This window comes from Megachile rotundata, chromosome 14 (assembly GCF_050947335.1).
Source record: "Megachile rotundata isolate GNS110a chromosome 14, iyMegRotu1, whole genome shotgun sequence".
NCBI classification, from domain to species: Eukaryota; Metazoa; Arthropoda; class Insecta; order Hymenoptera; family Megachilidae; genus Megachile; species Megachile rotundata.
This window is the reverse complement of record NC_134996.1, coordinates 5,069,244-5,087,527: the sequence shown is the minus strand read 5'-3', so window position 1 is coordinate 5,087,527 and position 18,284 is coordinate 5,069,244. Positions and strand designations below refer to the sequence as shown.

The 18,284-nt window shown below is 30.9% G+C and overlaps 2 protein-coding genes across 5 annotated transcripts in view; both read right to left on the bottom strand.

Annotated features, from left to right (window-relative positions):
* Nucleotides 1–18,284, bottom strand: part of Fas1 (fasciclin 1 Fas1 domain-containing) — a 690,358-nt gene that overhangs the window by 489,527 nt on the left and 182,547 nt on the right. The window lies entirely within an intron of this gene.
* LOC105661770 (uncharacterized) lies at nucleotides 10,731–16,348 on the bottom strand. Of its 2 annotated transcripts, XM_076539620.1 has the most exons (5): nucleotides 13,280–16,348; nucleotides 13,016–13,158; nucleotides 12,749–12,947; nucleotides 12,597–12,673; nucleotides 10,731–12,512 (listed from the first exon to the last, which is right to left on the bottom strand). In XM_076539620.1, exons 1-5 carry the CDS (start codon nucleotides 13,468–13,470, stop codon nucleotides 11,515–11,517), a joined length of 1,608 nt encoding a protein of 535 aa, XP_076395735.1. In that variant the 5' UTR covers nucleotides 13,471–16,348; the 3' UTR covers nucleotides 10,731–11,514. The 2 variants fall into 2 exon arrangements, with proteins under 2 accessions (XP_076395735.1, XP_012134570.2); XM_012279180.2 differs by having other exon boundaries at nucleotides 10,731–12,673.

Genomic DNA, 18,284 nt, shown 5'->3' with positions numbered 1-18,284 from the left:
GTTCTCCACCGTCATATTAGTTTTTTCATTACGCAGTGATCGTAGCAATTAACTGCTGGTGGTCGACAAAAGAGTTAAATACTCGTGTGGACTCGTAACAGAAGCAATCATAGCTGAACAATAGAAGCACACGAAACAGGAAAAGCAGAAGAGGAATGATCATAATTGTCTCGTCGTCGATGTAAAAGAACAACAATGTGGATCGTGACGGCACTTGGGAAATCACTGTTTCGCGACACATGTGACCCGCAAAACGAAGCACGAGACACGTGCTGGCCAAGCTTGTATCGTAACTCGGTGCTCTGCATTTTACGAGCGAATGAGGAACACTCCGTGGTACCTAGCCTGGACTGTACACGGCCCTGCAAAGACCATTGAAACGCTGCCAATAGAACGTTAATCCGGATCGCCCGCTTGTCACTGACAATTTACTGTGCTTTGCCTTCGAGCTACGCTCTCGAACGGATTTCCCTGAAAACGTTCGCGAGAACTCGGCGAAACGAGTTCCGAGAAAATTGTTACTGTTTTTTCTGAGCTCTTCTAGGAGAGAGTATTTCTAAATTGAACATCGAGTATATATATGTCGCAAGGAAATGAAAATAGGGATTTGATCAAATCCTTAAGGATATGATCAATTCACGGGAGATAAAATAACAATTGTGGGGTGATCTTAAAGAAAGAGATTTGATCAAATCCCTTAATTGTTTTTTATTATTGTTATTGTTTTCTATATTTCGTTTTATCAAGTATATAATAAACTTGTTCAAAAGTTTAATATCCACTTCCAGAATCTCCGGATATTTCATAAAGAATTTATAAAGATATATTAAAACCTAAGTTAATTTCAACATACCGTTTTATAAAATAGTGAAGAACTGCGAAATGTGGTCGAGTGTAAAACTTTATCCAGAATAACCTTAAATGACCGTGCTGCTAATACATACCTGTAAACATAAATAAATTTTATTAATATACAAATCTCCATATAGAGGGTGCTTCAATAAAATGTATGTACACGGTATTCTATCAAAAATGAGATAATTTTATATGAATATAGGGTTTTAAACGTTTTATTAAAAAGTTATAACAAAAACACAAAAGTAACTTCGGAATACTTTGTTTTTGCATGTTATATACTGTTTCAGTTTTGTTTGTAAAATTTGACTGTAAAGTCAAGCATGACTATAAAGAGATCTTTACGAAGTTCAAAAGTATCGATTTTTTTAAATTTATTTAATTGATAAAAAGAAGATAATGTATCCATAAAACAATTCTAAAAATTTATATAAACAAGGTTATAGTTAAAATTATAAAAATTACATGAGAACTAATTGGTAATGATTTAACTCTGCACAGTTTTAGCAAAAATTTTTTGAAATGATGTGTAAAAGATTTTGTCACGTTAAAATATTTCAAAACAATAATCTGACCTTAGGTAATTTGAACATACTTTTTTTAAACATTTATTTCTTATTTGCACTTGCAATATTTATTATATTTTCTCAAAATGTTGCAAATTTTGTATTACGTAATTATTGTCATTCTTCGAACAAATTCAATATTATTTAGTAATGCTATTATTATTGTCATTCTTTAATCAAATTCAGTATTATTTAGTATTATCATTATTATCATTCCTCAAACAAAATGTTTAAGTAAGAAATGTTTGTTTGTGCATGTATTTAATTATTATTACTGCTGAAAGTTTAAAAATATTTTTCTTTTTAAATTGGAAATACTCGTACACTAAAGGGTTAATCCTGTCTGACATTTGGGGTAATTTGATGTACCGTTAATTGTACACGACAATTAAAGTGACAAGTAACAAACGAAGTATAACCGAGAAAACGACAATTTTGTCAGAGACAAGTTGACAATTGTGCCGATGCTTTTTGATAACCTTCGTTATCGGAGAGCTTTTAATAGCGATGCGTGTCAAAGTGAAAAGACAAGAACGAGACAAAAGCGTAGCGTGGAATGTCATCTGTCGATGGTCACACCTGTCAGATATCGGAAATATCGGCAGACTTTTCTCCCTTCTGTTCTGGATACCAATAATTTTCTCAGAATGCGAATGTTAGGCGGGAAAACTTAATTAACCATTCCGCATCGTTTGGATTAAATCGTCTCAAAAAAGAAATATACGGCACTTAATAATTTTTTAACATAACGTGTTTGTCGATAAAATGTCCAAAGATGTTAAGATAGAATATAATTAGTTTAATATGAACATTAACGGTATTGATGACATTTAATCGTAGATATATCACTTTAACGGTAAGTATAACGATTTTTGAAAGTGAAGCAAATTCATGTGGGTATAATAAAAGCTTTACTTTCTTTAGCTAACACTTTACTGTTGCATAATAAACGTTATCTAAATACCAAAAAATACTAATTTGTCTATTTTTGCTTACCAATATTTGTAAATTTATTGAAACACACAACCCTTAAATATCCAGCAATAAAAAAAATGGAGTTGCCCGATTTGCAAAATAAATAAATGACTCATGTAATAATTATTATTATATGAAGTTTACAAACTTATGAATAATGGTGAAAATAAATAGAACTGCTTACATAATAGACGGAGATTAATAAACTTATATATTTGTGCCTATTTAAGAAATAATTATATATTTTTCGTTTCAGGATATTTAATTTCCTGCGGTTAAAGTGATCAAAAAATTTTTTGATATTGTGTCACATAATTTTTATTACATTCACTATAACTTACATTTCGTAATAATACGTATGTGTACATTTGTAAGATATAGTTAAATGATTTTAATTGAGTTAAATGATTAGATATACGACAATATTTTCAATAACTCAAATTATGTACCACTATAAGTATTATTAGAAACAGATAACTAAAATTTGTTCAATAAAAATCAATTACAAATTATTATACGAAATTTGCTTACCTGATCTGCTGTCTAATGATGTAATGACATCGTCTTTACTACGTTTAGAAAGGTTTTGTATAGTTTTGAGAGATCTTTGTAAAATAAATGTTTGGTAGTACACCTAACCTAGCTTTAAAAGGTTCAGAAATTCCTCTAAAAGAAAAGTTGAGCAAACACAAATTTCATTGACTGCATTTTATTTGGTTCTTGTATCAAACTTACAAGAAACTTTATAATAACGTCGTTTAAAAAGAAACCAATTCAACATTTTATGCTAAGTTGGACATACTATCCTCAAACTTTTAAAGCGGATCTGAAATGTTATACACTACTAAAAGTAATTATGTACTTTTTCATAGATTATGCCTTTATCTGGAAGTATAATAATTAACTTATTATACTTTTCAATTCATTTAAATAATTCAAATAATTTTCGATTCATTTCGTTTAAAAAAAAAAAGAACGACCTGAATTTTCTTTAACCCTTCATTGTATGCTGCCATAAGTGTGTAATGTAAAATAATACACTACAAAATTCTTGTATTTTATCAAATATAAATGAATAATACATTTCGTAATTAAAAGAATTATTGGAAAAATAAATTGCATTTCATAATTATAAATTTTTTGTATCTTTTTTTTAAAATATAGCAAATTTTTTATACAAATTTTTATAATAGAAAATAACTGATTATTCATCATTTGTAAACAGTGTTACTTGTATAATTTTAAAAATACATTTTCGCAGAACTGCAAATTTCATAGAACAAAGGTTAGTTACATAATAAGAATATTCTGTAGTAATTCAATTTACAAATATATTTCACAAATTCTACTGTTCTGCAATAAAATCAATCAATGTAAGTTGAAGCGAGATAAGTTCGTAAACGGGGTAAGTGCGTATACAGGCTATTTTTATTACAATATGAGCAAAATTTCTCCATTTAGTATGTTTGTTTCCTTGTTTTGTTTCACTAAAACCCCTTTTATATTTCAGCTAAGAGTATTTGTTTGCAGTATAGAGTACTTGCATAATGCAGTAAAAAGCATTTTATAGCAGATTTGTTAATAATTCTGTTCTTGCCCCATTGCAAATGAAATAAAGTTTCAAAGTATTTAACTTTCAAGTTACGCTCTTACCCCATTTTCGAGGAAAGTGCAGAGTAGTTGATATTTGAAACAGTTTCTTATAAAAATCAAAATGTTAATATTAATTAAATAGTAGTAATTGTACAAAGCGTTCGATATCGACAGCGTTAGTTTATTTACATAGCAGACTGAAAATACTTACGTTTAAATACCAACTTTACAAAAACCAGTCTGCACTTACCCCACTTCACCTTACTACAAAATAAGCGGAAACTTAATCACCTGTGAACAGTACACGGTGCTATAAAAATTTTAATATACAACACGTAAGAATCAAAGAATATTTCAGTGTTTTGTTGGTTTATTTCAAACTAATCAACTCTTATAAAAAAAATGAATCGAGTTGGGACTATATATTTATTTAAACAAGGTAATAGTAAAAACAATAGATGTACCGCATTTTTTCAGTAAATTTAATTAGATCTTAACTTCGTGTATTTTTCGCACAGAAAAAGTCATCATCCTAAGTTGAGTATTCAATAAAATATCTTTAAAATTAAACCGAAGTCTTATTTAATTTTAACCGAACTCCATCAGTTTTCAATAAGAAAATTTTTTTATTACTCTCAGAAAGAGATTCATAAATTCATGTTAACCCTTTATCGTCTTCGTTAGCCGTAGTCTCCTATCGATCTTTCAATTATCCTAAGTTAATGAAAGAGAGGACAATAGAGAATCGAAATGAAAAATGGAAGAACGAATATTACTGCTATGTTGGGTCAAGCAGAAGATTAATTGAATCTATAGATCGTTCGAGTTTTTCTCTTCATTTTTCGAAATCAAATTTATCGCGTGATTGTTTGCTGAAATTCAAAGAAAGCTTCTATGGTACAATCATGTTGATTGAAACTGAAGTGGGGAACAAATAAAATTTAATACAACAAAGAAATAAAACGAACGGTGGTTCCATCGGACAGAAAACGTAAATAATATTTTGATTATTAATACTCAAAAAACGTCGATCTCACTGAAATTAAATTCGTGAAATATCGGGAGAATTGATTAATAAAATTTTCAAGGTTACATAAGTGTGAAAGCAATTATTCAGTACTTGATTGACAACTACTTTATGTGATCCTAAAATTAAGGTATAGTATAGTTATGAAGACTGCAGTGATGTAGATTATGATTATTTTTGGAGTAATTCAATAACCAAGATTACTAAATTATATTACTTATAATCAGAAAATCAGTGATCAGTGATCAGGATTTAATTCAATTGTAAGTTAGTGAATTAGTAAATCAATTTTTATGTGGCAAGGAAAGTTCAGGATCTTCGGGATTTTCGTTCGCTACGAAATTTGATATGATTGAAGACAATCTCAAAAATAATAATTTTGCAAAATTATAGGATACAACTTTTTAGGTTAATTTTAAAGTATAAAATTTTCTTGTCTGAAACGATGTGATTCCAAATTTTACGGTTTCAGATTTTCAAATATCTAAATTACCAAATTTTATCATTTTTTATATTCTTAACTAAACTGTAAAATTGGAAAATTGGAAAATTTCTAACTACTTGAGTTTTTATATTTCCAAAGTATTTCTATATTTTCTGTCTTCAAAAATTCCAAATTATCAAGTTTTAAAATTTTTTAATTTTTGAATGAAGTCCTTAAATTATCAAATTTACAAATTATATAGTTCTCAAAGTTTCAAATCCTACAATTCTCAAATCTTCAAATACCCTAATTTCCAGATCCCTATATTTCTACATTTTCGTTTCCCAAATATCAAAAGTATTAAATTTCCAAAAATCTATCGTTCCGCTACTAATAAAGGGGGATGTTAAAATAGGTCGATTTTGACCCATAGTGCAGAACCAAAGGTACAAATAATTCCTTATAGACTTTTTATCGTAGATTCACATGGTAACGTACATTTCCTTTAAACAGCAGGCAACGTTCGTAAAAATTGAAAAAACAACCAGGATAGAGAGAAAAAACGAGAAAGTGAAACCCAAAAAATCATTAACAAATTCGGGAAGAAACAGCAGAAAAGAGTTATAAAAAATAAGGTGAAGAGATTAGCAGGAGTTGAAGGCATAAGATTCGCAAGGTTTAAGAATTGATATTAATCAGTCCTTGGTCCCTGCAGAAAAAATGAAAAATTAGACAACAATCTGGAGAAGATAAATAACAGAAAAAAAATTTCATAAAATAGAAGAACTATAGAAAACAGAAAAAAGTAACGTCGTATGAGGTGCCATAGACGGCTCACTCCATCAAACAAGGCTTTGAAATGGTAAGATACATCGTACAAGTATTGCTACGACGAACTAATACAACGATTACTAAGATTAAGCAAGTAAGTTGGTACGCTCGGTTGTTAGAATTAAAATTACACGGAATTCGTGTGTAGAGTTTACGTCTGTTAATGCTAAATGTGTTTAATCTCCAGAAATGCTTTCTGTTTGCTTTCACCCTCACTCCTGAAGCCAACTTCTCGCAGTTGCTCGGAGTTCCCCGTAGTCAAAGTTACATATACGTTTCAAAACCCATGCTTCCAACTGAATCGTAGTCCTAAGGGTGCGTTTCCATTACAAACGTTTAAACGTGCCCGTTCGACGTTACGCTCTTTAAGTTTCATGAGATTCATGAATATTTTCGTATACATGAAATTCATTACACTAGCCGGGATCAGTCCATGAGAAGTTGGTCAACAGCGTTGTTTTGTTCGTTCTCATTTGCAAAATGTAGGGAACGTTTCGATGATAATGATGCTGCGTTTGGTCAACAGCGAACTTAGGGAATTATTATGAAAACGCACGGAATTTCTCTTAATATTCGAAAAATACGGAGTTTTCAGCGAATTAAAAAATAAACGCATTAAATTCGCTGTTGTTATTGTTTGAAAATCGGGGCGAGCTTTTGAAACTGATACGAAAGATATTTGTTATACAAATGCATCAAATGCGATTGATTATTATTAAATGCAGAAATTGGAGTAATGTGCTTCGATGCAATCACGCAATTCGATATCCGAACGCGTTTGTTATTCACTAATTACAAATTGCAGCGAGCACGCTTGCAAAGAATCTGGACACCAAATCGGTAACGAGGATAAAACGAGCTGATGGAATCAATTAATTATAGATGCATCATTACCTATAATAACTGAAACTTTGATTAGAATATCAATAACCCAACGAATGTATTATACAGAATTTACTGTATTAACTTTCAACTCAATTGAAAATTCAGTGTCACAAAAAGTGTCAAAGGAGAAACATTAATTGTTCAAAAAGTGCTGTATTCGTAGGTCTAAATTTTTAGAAGTGAAGTAGTGCATGTGTTTACAACTTCTGCATTATTTTTTTTTAATGAAAGCGTTTTTTGTACACAATGGTAAGTACTGTGTGCATACAATTTGCTATTTAACCGTTTCTGTAACTCTCTGAACATTTTTAGAAACAATTTAAATAAGTTTAAAAGCTACACGTTTAAGTTCATATGAACTCATATGCAAACGGTATTTTTCTTTTTTAATAAATACAAAATAAAAATACTTCGTAAAGATTGACAACGAAAATCTTATTAACACATTTTATTAACAGAAATAATAGAGGTGAACATTGATAAATATATTTCAGTGAAATATATTAGAAATCAAATACATTACACTCAATAAAAAAACATCAGTGTTAGATAAAAATACATATCAGAGATAATGAAAATTATTATTATCTCTCGTGACTAGGAATAAATTTGTTTAAATTATTCAGTACATTAAATGTCCTAAAATATTGCAATTTTTCGACATACAGCTGTTTCATTTAACCGACTTCGAAAAAGGAGGAGGTTACTCAATTCGATTAGTATATATTTTTTTTAACCGACTTCGAAAAAGGAGGAGGTTACTCAATTCAATCAGTATATTTTTTTTTCTATGTATGCCCGCCGATTACGTCTAGCTGGATGGACCGATCGGAACGAAACCTTTTGCATCTGGTAGGTTCTGACTCCCCATTGGAACCATTACCAAAAATTTTTTCATTTTTTAGTTGCAAAGGATTATTGTTGCAAAAAGAATTGAAAAACGAATATCCATGTTGTCTTTTACTTAATTATGCTTATGGCATTTACGCAGACCAAAAAAAGCCCGGAAGAACTGTCTCACAGTATCCTATACAATTCTCCCCATTCCACTAAAAAGCGTGAAATAAAATAATTTTAAGAAAAAAAATACACCGACTTCAAAATGCACTAAAAAATACAAAATAATTTCTATTTCATTCAATCATACAACTACGTCACAGATATGAATGAAACCTATTTACTCGTTAGGTAGTATATTAATACATTTCAACCTTTTCGGAGGCGGCGCAAAATTAAAAATACATCAGTAATCGTTGCTGCCAATAACCAGTTGATCGTGGTATGGCGTATTGGAAATTAATAAATCCTGAGAAAGAATCCGAACCATTATAGATATATCTGGTAATATACGTAAATGTAACGACTGCATCTTCATTTCGCAATGTTTCTGATATAAATGAAATTGAATCGACTTCGTTCGCATGTGGAAGCCATGGATCTAAGAACCTATAAACAGAGCCCACGACGCGGGAATTACCAAATTTGCGGCAGATGGGCTCTATCTTTATGGTAAATGCGGCGATTGAGTCTTTCTGTCGAATACTCTATGAACCTAAATAGACCATAGTTACATTCTATACGCACTAACACCTACTTCGCAGCGTGCTGTCGAGTTATATGTATAGAAACAAAAATAGCTATATAGTATTCACTCCGTAAATGTTAAAAAGATCTCTACCGTAAATGTTAAAATTATATCCCCACTACTGGGGGGATCCCCCTCGAAATCAGTCAAGAATGAAACACGATCGGTCGCCGAAACGACGAGGATCGAATATCGGTGAGACACATACTAATGCAAGCAAAGGAAAAGATTGTAACTTTCTTATTTCTTACTATTTTTTCATGAAACTTTTACTGTTGTATTTGTCTAGATTTCCTGATTAAAATGACACCAAACATGATATAATTACTTTAACAATTGTGTGTGTAACGAGTGATTAAAGTTTTTAACATAAAAGAGGACGGCGAATGGAAAAGAAAAAGAAGCAGAAGGTTGACGCGTTCGGCAAACATGAAACACTCGTGCGTCTTCTGTCTTTTAAATTCAAAAAACAAAATTCTTTATTTTTGGTTTTTCGCGAATGAAGCTTTGATTATCGTATTCGTTTCGTTTTTCTGATTAAAATGGTACCAAACACGGTATAATTAAAATCATAATTACTTGTATAGCAAGCCTTTAGAAGGAATTCGAACCTCTACCGTAAATGTTACATCCCAAACTTTTATGGCTTGTTACATAAGTAATTACGATCGTAATCATATCGTGTTTGATGTCATTTTAATCAGAAAAACGAGACAAATACGATGGTAAAAGTTCTATTGACGAAAAACCAAAAATAAAGAATTTTAATTTTTAAATTTAAAAGACAGAACACGCACGAGTCTTTCATGTTTGCCGAACGCTCGAAACTCTATCCCTCTTTGTCTTTTGTATGGCTGTCTCTTTCTACGTTCGGCACACTACAAAGAATGTAGGACCTCTACCGTAAATGTTACAATCGAGACCGGCAAAAGTAACATTTACGGAGTGAATACGTACTTACAAGCTTTGCCTATGTTCAGCTGTACAGAGGTTGACATGTTCAAGAAAATCTTTTAATTTTGCGCCGCCTCCGAAAAGGTTGAAATGTATTTAATATACTACCTAACGAGTAAATAGGTTTCATTCATATCTGTGACGTAATTGTATGATTGAATGAAATAGAAATTATTTTATACTTTTTAGTGCATTTCGAAGTCGGTGTATTTTTTTTCTTAAAATTATTTTATGTCATTCAAAATGTTCCCTCAGAGGGGACAGCAGAGTGCAAAGGGTTAAGTAGTAGACTTTCACAGTAGTTTATACCCTTAACCTTAACATTGTTCCAGGTTCAGAAATCTAACTGAAATAAGTGATATATCATCATTTGGTTGAACTAAATTCAGTCAAATTTACTTTGAACTGTTTCTAATATGTTTTTCATGTGTTGTTTCTATTTGACTCAATACAATTCTCAATTTCACTTCCCCATTGATTTAAAAATGTTCTTAACTCTTTCACTGGTAAGTATCATAAAGAAATCTTCATGGAATATCTTCTTTAATTTCATAAATAATTTCATAAATAATGTATTTGGTACATGTGTAGACGCATATCATATTATACATATTTCTTACATACATCTAAATCAGTTTTGAAAAAAAGAATTGCAATGTTCCAATTTGAGCAGTTATCTTTTGAAATATGTATTAATATTTAAAACTAAATATTAAAGTCAATTGCACATTCATTAATGTTAATTACAATACAAAAATTATAAAAGTACACAAATAGGTTTGGGAATATGAGAAAAGAACGTATTTATTGCGAGAAATTTCTTAAAATGTACAATGTATTTTACAAAAGAAAACTCATATACATTTAAACTTATTCATATAAACACATCATACATCTTGATATTGCTTTGAAAAATTATACTTGTACTCTTACTTATCCATAAAGTATTAAAGTAATGATATACTGATTTGTTAATAAAAATTATAATATGTATAGAAATTATAATGAAACATATAGAAATTTAACTCATATAAAACGAATATGGAATGTATCAACGTGTAATATTTAAACAAAACAAACAAAACAAAATTTTTGTACATTTGCATTTGTACATGGTCCTATTAATGAACTGTTTTCAATGTAAGTACATTGTATATATATGTATACTTACAAATATATACAGAGCAATATTTTTTACCTTACAGTAGCTCTAAACAAATATGATCAAATTTCGCTCCAGTAGCTACACAATTCTTGATATCAGATGATATAAGGTTTGGTAATTTGGAAATTTGAAAAGTTAAATATCTAAGTTAGGACTTTAGAAAATTTAGAATTGTAAGTTAGAAACGTAGAAATCTAGAGAATTGGAAAATTTAAAAATCTAAAAATTAGGAATATAACTAAAAATTAGGTTAGCCAAATATATCTGTCAAGCCACTTGTTCATGCTTAATCTGTAGTACAATAATGTATGCCATGCATATATACACACTCACGTATCCACTTACTATACTTTTCCTCAGATGAAAAAATATATATCAATAGTGTTATAAAATCTTTTTACACCTCAGTAATCGCCTAGAAACTTCTATGTTTTAATTATAACATTGTTGAAATCCAAATCACTGTCTGATGTAGCTTTTTCGTATTTCAACTTTACTCTATCATTTTAACTACGTATATTTTCATCGATATTGTCTGAAATACTACTTCTACTTTTATATTATAACTTTTTGTACCTTTAACTGTTGTTTTTATTTTATTAAAGTGCTTCATATTGCTTTTTGTGCCTGTTTCATTTCTCTCAATACTGTTACCTAAATGAATGTTACCTTACGTTTTTTCAGAGGTAAAACAATTTTTAATGAGTTCTGTACATTTTCCCAATAAGTGTCTCTATCTTCATTGCCTGGTCTTTCTATCTTAGTTACGGTTTCTTCAAACTTTGGTTCTGTTTTAATCTTATTTTCTGAATGCTTTGTTTGCTTCTTTCTCATATCATTTTCAACATTTTCATCTAAATCACAGTATATTGTTGAAGATTTTTTACAATCTTCATCTTGCGTATTCTCAGAACTAATAGTCAATCTTTCTGTTTTAATCTTTGTGTTCTGTATTTTATAGTTTCTACTCTTTCCCTTTAACGAAGCTGTTTTAGAATTTCCATTCGTATCACTTTCAAAAGTCTCAAGGTCCATCTTCCACTCCTTCTTAGAAGACTTCTTTATCTTATTTTTTTTATATGTATCATCGGACTTTTCCATTTTAATGTCAACACATATTTCTTTACTGTCATTGGAAGATTTCGAATTCTTTTTAACTGTGGGTGATATGTAATTATATGAACTAAACTCTTCACTAGAATGACCACTATTATCTACGCGCTTTCTTTTTCTGGAATTCTTCTTCAATTTCACTTTATTTTCAAGCATGGTTTCTTCCATATTCTTAATTTTATTAAGTTTGTCAACCTTTACTGTAGCAGATAATCTTTTAAATTTTTTCTTTGACCGATATTTTTCACATATTTTCTTAATATCTTCATTTATAGAACTTTCAGAACTGTGCCTTTTGGATTTCCTTTTGAACTTGCTCTTTGGATTTATACATTTTTCCAATTCCTCATTCTTCGTAAACTTATTATTCGTACAAATATTGCTTGTATACTTGGGTGATTCTAGTTGTACAACTTCTTTTACTGTTTTACATCGTTTGTCTTTCTTTTCCTTTTCAGAATACGTAACTACTTCCTGTTCAAGACTTTTGTTTAAGTGTTTGTGTTTATTTTTCTTTTTCTTTGTTGATGATACATTTTCTGCAGAAAAAGTTTTAGAATTATTTTCAAAAAACTTGTGCTTTAGTGGTTTGTAATATTTTCTTGTTGTTTTATCTGTATCACCTTCCAGATTGTCATTGAACAAAATACAATTTGTATTAACACATGTTTCTAGTAATCTGCATCCTCGTAAATAATCACTGAAATGAAGTTCAAATAATGAAGTACTATACAAAGGCATATCTACAAATTAAACAGAATGATTATTTACTTACTCTGGTTTGAAGATACCACCAATATACGGTAATACATCACTTTCAAGATGAAGATCAGTTAATGTAACTCGTACCTGTTGCCACATTTGAACATGATTTCCCACCCAATTTTTATCGCCAGTTGGTTTTAAAACAATTACAGTAAAAGCTTTATGTACAACAAGTCCGACATAACTTGGTGCTATTTTACTGACAACTCCTACAAATTTGTCCTCGATTAATAGTGAATGTAGCTTTTCAAAATAACATAAAAATGATGTATGTTACCTTTCAATGAAATTTCCATTTTTGGTCTGAATATATAAAAATTTACTTCAATGTCAATATGAATGAAGCATGAATCATGAATTATTTCTCCCAAAGATGATAATAATTTGGGATTCTTGTAAGCTATTGGGAAACCTTTTAAGCTATACCGTAATTTAAAAAACAATGTAAATGTAATTAAGAAAACCACGTTTATACGTTTTGTTCGAATATTACTAATAACAAATATTCAAAATATAAAAGAAATACGGATTTAATACATACTCTCTATCATAAAGATTCAACATTGAACATAAAATTTCATTCAAAGCGTGCTTTATGTTTGTTAATTGAGACGGATGTAAAGCAAAATGCTTTTTACATCTGTCAAGAGAAACATAAGAATCTTCGTCTTCGATAAGACCTGCAAGCTCTACGTCGGACCATGTAATTCCTGTATACTTTTTGAATTTCATCTTGATCAGTTTCAAAATATGAACTAAGCACGGGTCTGTATGCCAAGACAATTCAGCTTATTCTTTGACGACTGCATAAATCGGCACATAAGACGTTATTTAGGTTCAACAGTCCCAATCAAGTTCCCTCTTGTGTACAGTGTGACAATCGAGAGCTGATTTCCCTAGGAAAAATGACAGTCGAAACAAAGCTGCCAGCCGTAATAAAATTTGCGTTTTAGCATACATTATACAGCAAAGCAAGCTATTTTATTGCGCAAGTTACATTTCAGAAATATGATCCCATGAACTACATCAAAACGTAATTCAATGTTTCAAAAGTCTAATACATAAAAAAAACATAACAAACAATAGTTTATTGTAAAGTAATTAATTTAAAAAATTGAAAATATTTTGGAAATCTCACCTTTATATTCATTTCATAATTTATACAGTAAAACCTGTTTTTGTGCGGTGGATAGGGACCGCATAAAAGAAATCGTACAAAAAAATAGTCGGAAATTTTATAAATACTTACATATAATAAAAAATTTTGTACGATATAATACCTAAAATTTTTTTTATGCGATGGAAAGGGACCGCATAAAAAAAGTCGCACTTAGAAAATACATCAATTGTTTACGAAATAGATGAGAAAATGCTTTCAATTAAATTAAATAATACTCGTCGTAATTCAAAACGCGCATCTTCTTGTGATGAATTGGTTCAAAATCGCTTTTGTCGCTTGAAGATAGGATTTCAATTGATTTGTTTTTTGGTACCATAAGTCAATGATCAGTTTTTGTGACGACGGTCGATTGTTCAATTGCTTGTAAACGTCATCATAACGAGACATGCACGATCTCAGCTCTTTTTGGAATTTCAAGCTTCTTTCCGTATTAGTATCTATTTTAAGAAAATGCGTTTCCAATTTTTTAAAAATCTGGATCCCTGCATATATTTTATCTGCTATAATAGATTCCGGTTCTTCTTATTCATTTTCATAATCTACCAAATTATTGATATTGTCACTATCATTGACAGTTTGGTCCTCAATCAGATACATCGTCCTCAAGGAGATCACGTAGTCAGAGTTCGTCCACAACATGTATATGTACATTGATAGGAAACATTAAACTTGCGCCAACGCCGCTGAGATTCATATACCGCATAAAAATAAATCGCACAAAACAAATTGCATAAAAAAGGACCGCACAAAAACAGGTTTTACTGTACTTTCACACATACTGTCTGAAAACAGTATAACCATTATTTAATTATCAAATTAAACAATTGACGTTCGCAGATTATATTACAAGTATTACGAAGTCAGATACTGTGTCTTTTCAGTAGGCTCGAAGCGTTATATTCTAATATTTTTTAAATTGCATTTTGTGGACCCAAAAATCTAGCGCTAGAAAAAAAACTCATGAAACTAAATTTTGAATACAGTAGTGTCTCCTAAATTGTTCCTTACTCGGAATCGAAGTGTGACAACTAGGGAGTATCAGAATCGAAATTCGCAACTTCTTTTTGTAATATACCGAACAAAGAAAAGGACTGAAAGTAAAAATCACGAACAGAAAGCAAGTCAAGGCAATTAAGGAATTTAAATCTTCGCGTATCAAATGTTATATTGCAGGCAATATTTATTCTTTTATTACTAACTTTTTCCGAACAAAAATGTTTTTATCATATTAGTGACTGTGTTTTATTCTGAATTGTAGTCTGCTCTAATTGTTTGTGCACCAGGAAATTTTAAGCAAATACCAAGATGCACTGTGTAGAAGTACTTTAATTTAAACTAAAAACTTGTAAAAATTACAACTAAGTTTCAATAAATTAGTAAATATCAATTGTTCGAGAGTTCGCTCGTAAAAAATTCTGAATTATAGGAGTACGCCTGTGTACAATATTGTGTCGCGAGTCCGCGCGATGTGATTAATAAAGTTCTCAAAAAATTTTGAAATATTCTCAACAATTCTGAAATATTCTGTCTTATTTTCGGAAACAGTCCTTTTATTAACTTGGCGGAGGATTGTGGGGTGACTTCTCTGATTGGGTTTCTGTTTAGCAAAAGGGTGGTCATCTTTTCCGCAATTCGTTAAAAAATCCACGCCTCTGGTCCCTCAGATACAGCATAAGTGACGCGGCTGGAAAGTCCCAAACACTTCACCCTGAAGTCGAGCACCCCATGACCCATCCTGATTGAGTGCAGATGGCAAAATTTATAGCCCACTAAAACCATTTAGTTCTTGAAACGATGTTTTTCCTGAGCCAATAAATTATTCCTAGCTAAACAATAAGTCCTCGTCCTGGGTTGCGCATGTGAATTTACAATGCTCACAATTTACAAACTTTCTAAAATACAAGTCTAAACACTAATTGCAAACTTGTACTCCGTATCGTTCTAAAAATGCATCAATTTGATTTGTTAGAAAATTTGTTGCGCAGGATCTGCTATTATTTTACGGATACTTTGACCCTTGCGCAACTCTAAACCGTAAGAGATACACATGCGCAGTAAATTTTTGCAAAGAAAGTTAATAAAGAACAAATGGATGAAGCACCCTCAATCATGATGTAATTAGTTTGTACTTGTCCCTGAAAGAGTGTCCCTTATTTTTTTTTTCTATGCATGTTTGCCGGTTTTTTCCTAGGTGGGGATCGGAACAAAGCCTTTCGCATCTTGTGAGAGTCTGACTCCCCATTGGTACCATTACCAAAAATTTTTTCATTTTCTAGTTGCAAAGGATTATTGTTGCAAAAAGAATTGAAAAACGAATATCCATGTTGTCTTTTACTTAATTATACTTATGGCATTTACGCAGACAAAAAAAAGCCCGGAAGAACTGTCTCACAGTATCCTATACAATTCTCCCCATTCCACTAAAAAGCGTGAAATAAAATAATTTTAAGAAAAAAAATACACCGACTTCGAAATGCACTAAAAAGTATAAAATAATTTCTATTTCCTAATGAAGTAATTTCTATTTCATTCAATCATACAATTACGTCACAGATATTAATGAAACCTATTTAGTCGTTAGGTAGTATATTAAATACATTTCAACTTTTTCGGAGGCGGCGCAAAATTAAAAATACCTCAGTAATCGTTGCTGCCAATAACCAGTTGATCGTGGTATGGCGTATTGGAAATTAATAAATCCTCAGAAGGAATACGTACCATTATAGATATATCTGGTAATATACGTAAATGTAACGACTGCATCTTCATTTCGCAACGTTTCTGATATAAATGAAATTGATTTGACTTCGTTCGCATGTGGAAGCCATGGGTCTAAGAACCTATAAGCGGAGCCCACAACGCGGGAATTACCAAATTCGCGGCAGATGGGCTCTATCTTTATAGTATATGCGGCAATCGAGTCTTTCCGTCGCATACTCTATGAATTTAGCCCTTTTCGGACTACCGCCGCATATATGCGTTCTGCGTAAATCATCAAATTGGCCGAAGAACTCATATATGCGTTCGGCGAAAACAGTTGATTGAGCCGAGAAACGCATATATGTGTGCATGCACGTAAATCTGTGCATGTACATATAATATGTCCAGAATTTGACTTGGAGTGCTATGAACGAAAACATAGTGGTCCCAAATCGCAAAAAGCTAGCCAAAAGTCGAAAAATGAAGTATTCAATTTTTACCTTTTAACTATTGGGTTGGGTACACTGATAGTTTATAACTTCAGTTCCAAAAGGTACAGTTGCCCAGTTCATCTACCTGCATTGGTATTTTAATAGGAAATTGACTTTCGTTCGAGCAATACCTAGCGCGCAAATCCAGCAAGAATAGACTTCATTAGAAAAATTTGTAACTCAGTCGCCAGTGCATCAATTTTGATTCTGCAAAATGGAAAACACAGCTAAAGGTATGTAGAATTTATAGACACATTACAAGATCAACACTTACAAAGTATAATACAACAATTGAACAATGCTTTTTAATAAAAATTCAAGTAAGTGACGACCTCGGTATTTATAAAAAAAGGGAAAAGTTTATGAGTTAGACGGAGTTGGGCTAAAAAACCAATTGTCATATTTAGTTAAGACTACAATGCATCAGAATTAACAAAAAAATGCTGCCCATATCTGCCCCTCGAGTCTTAATGAACGTTTGAAAATATAAATACTTGTGTTTGTCGCTGATTCATGCGTGTTCACCACTCTCTTTCTCTCTTTCTCCCTGTCATACAATTAGTCATTAGCTCACTATTTTTGTCTCCTTTTTTTCATACTTGCATAGAAATTACAAATAGGGGAGACGCCAACATTCAGGTATACGTGACCCCCGGGCACATAATGCCGAAGTAGAATTAAGCAAATAAATGTTGAGTTTAAGAATATTCAGCATCAGTTTTTTCATAATTTTTTACGAATATTGATATGGACGCCACAGGATTATTATAAATATTGTTAAAAAAAGTATAATATAAACCGGTCTATAGAATTTAACATTATAAATAAAAGATGTATTGATATGTTTGCGCGTGCGCCTATAATTACATTGTTGCTGGAAAGATTAAACTTGTTTAAAATATAGTTTAGTATAATATTTATATTTATATTTCAGTTTCTGAAGAAATTACTCTATCAAAGAAACAAATATTCATTGCACTGAAAAGTAATTTGAATGGAACACAAAGTAATTTAATTAACGTAGTTAATTATTTTTTCCGTAATTTTGTCTTTAATTTGTAACCAAGAAAACCACTTTGTACAAATTTTCAGCTAAATAGAAGAATTCTTTCATATTTTGGTCAGCTTTTTGGTTTTTTTTAATACTGAACGTCCATATTGAATTCGCCATTTTG

Coding starts and splice junctions, on each gene's coding strand:
- LOC105661770 (XM_012279180.2), bottom strand. CDS start 13,470: ATGAAATTCAAAAAGTATACAGGAATTACATGGTCCGACGTAGAGCTT. Junction 13,159..13,279: donor TTGAATCTTTATGATAGAGA/GTATGTATTAAA, acceptor ATTACGGTATAG/CTTAAAAGGTTTCCCAATAG. Junction 12,948..13,015: donor AATGGAAATTTCATTGAAAG/GTAACATACATC, acceptor ACAAATTTGTAG/GAGTTGTCAGTAAAATAGCA.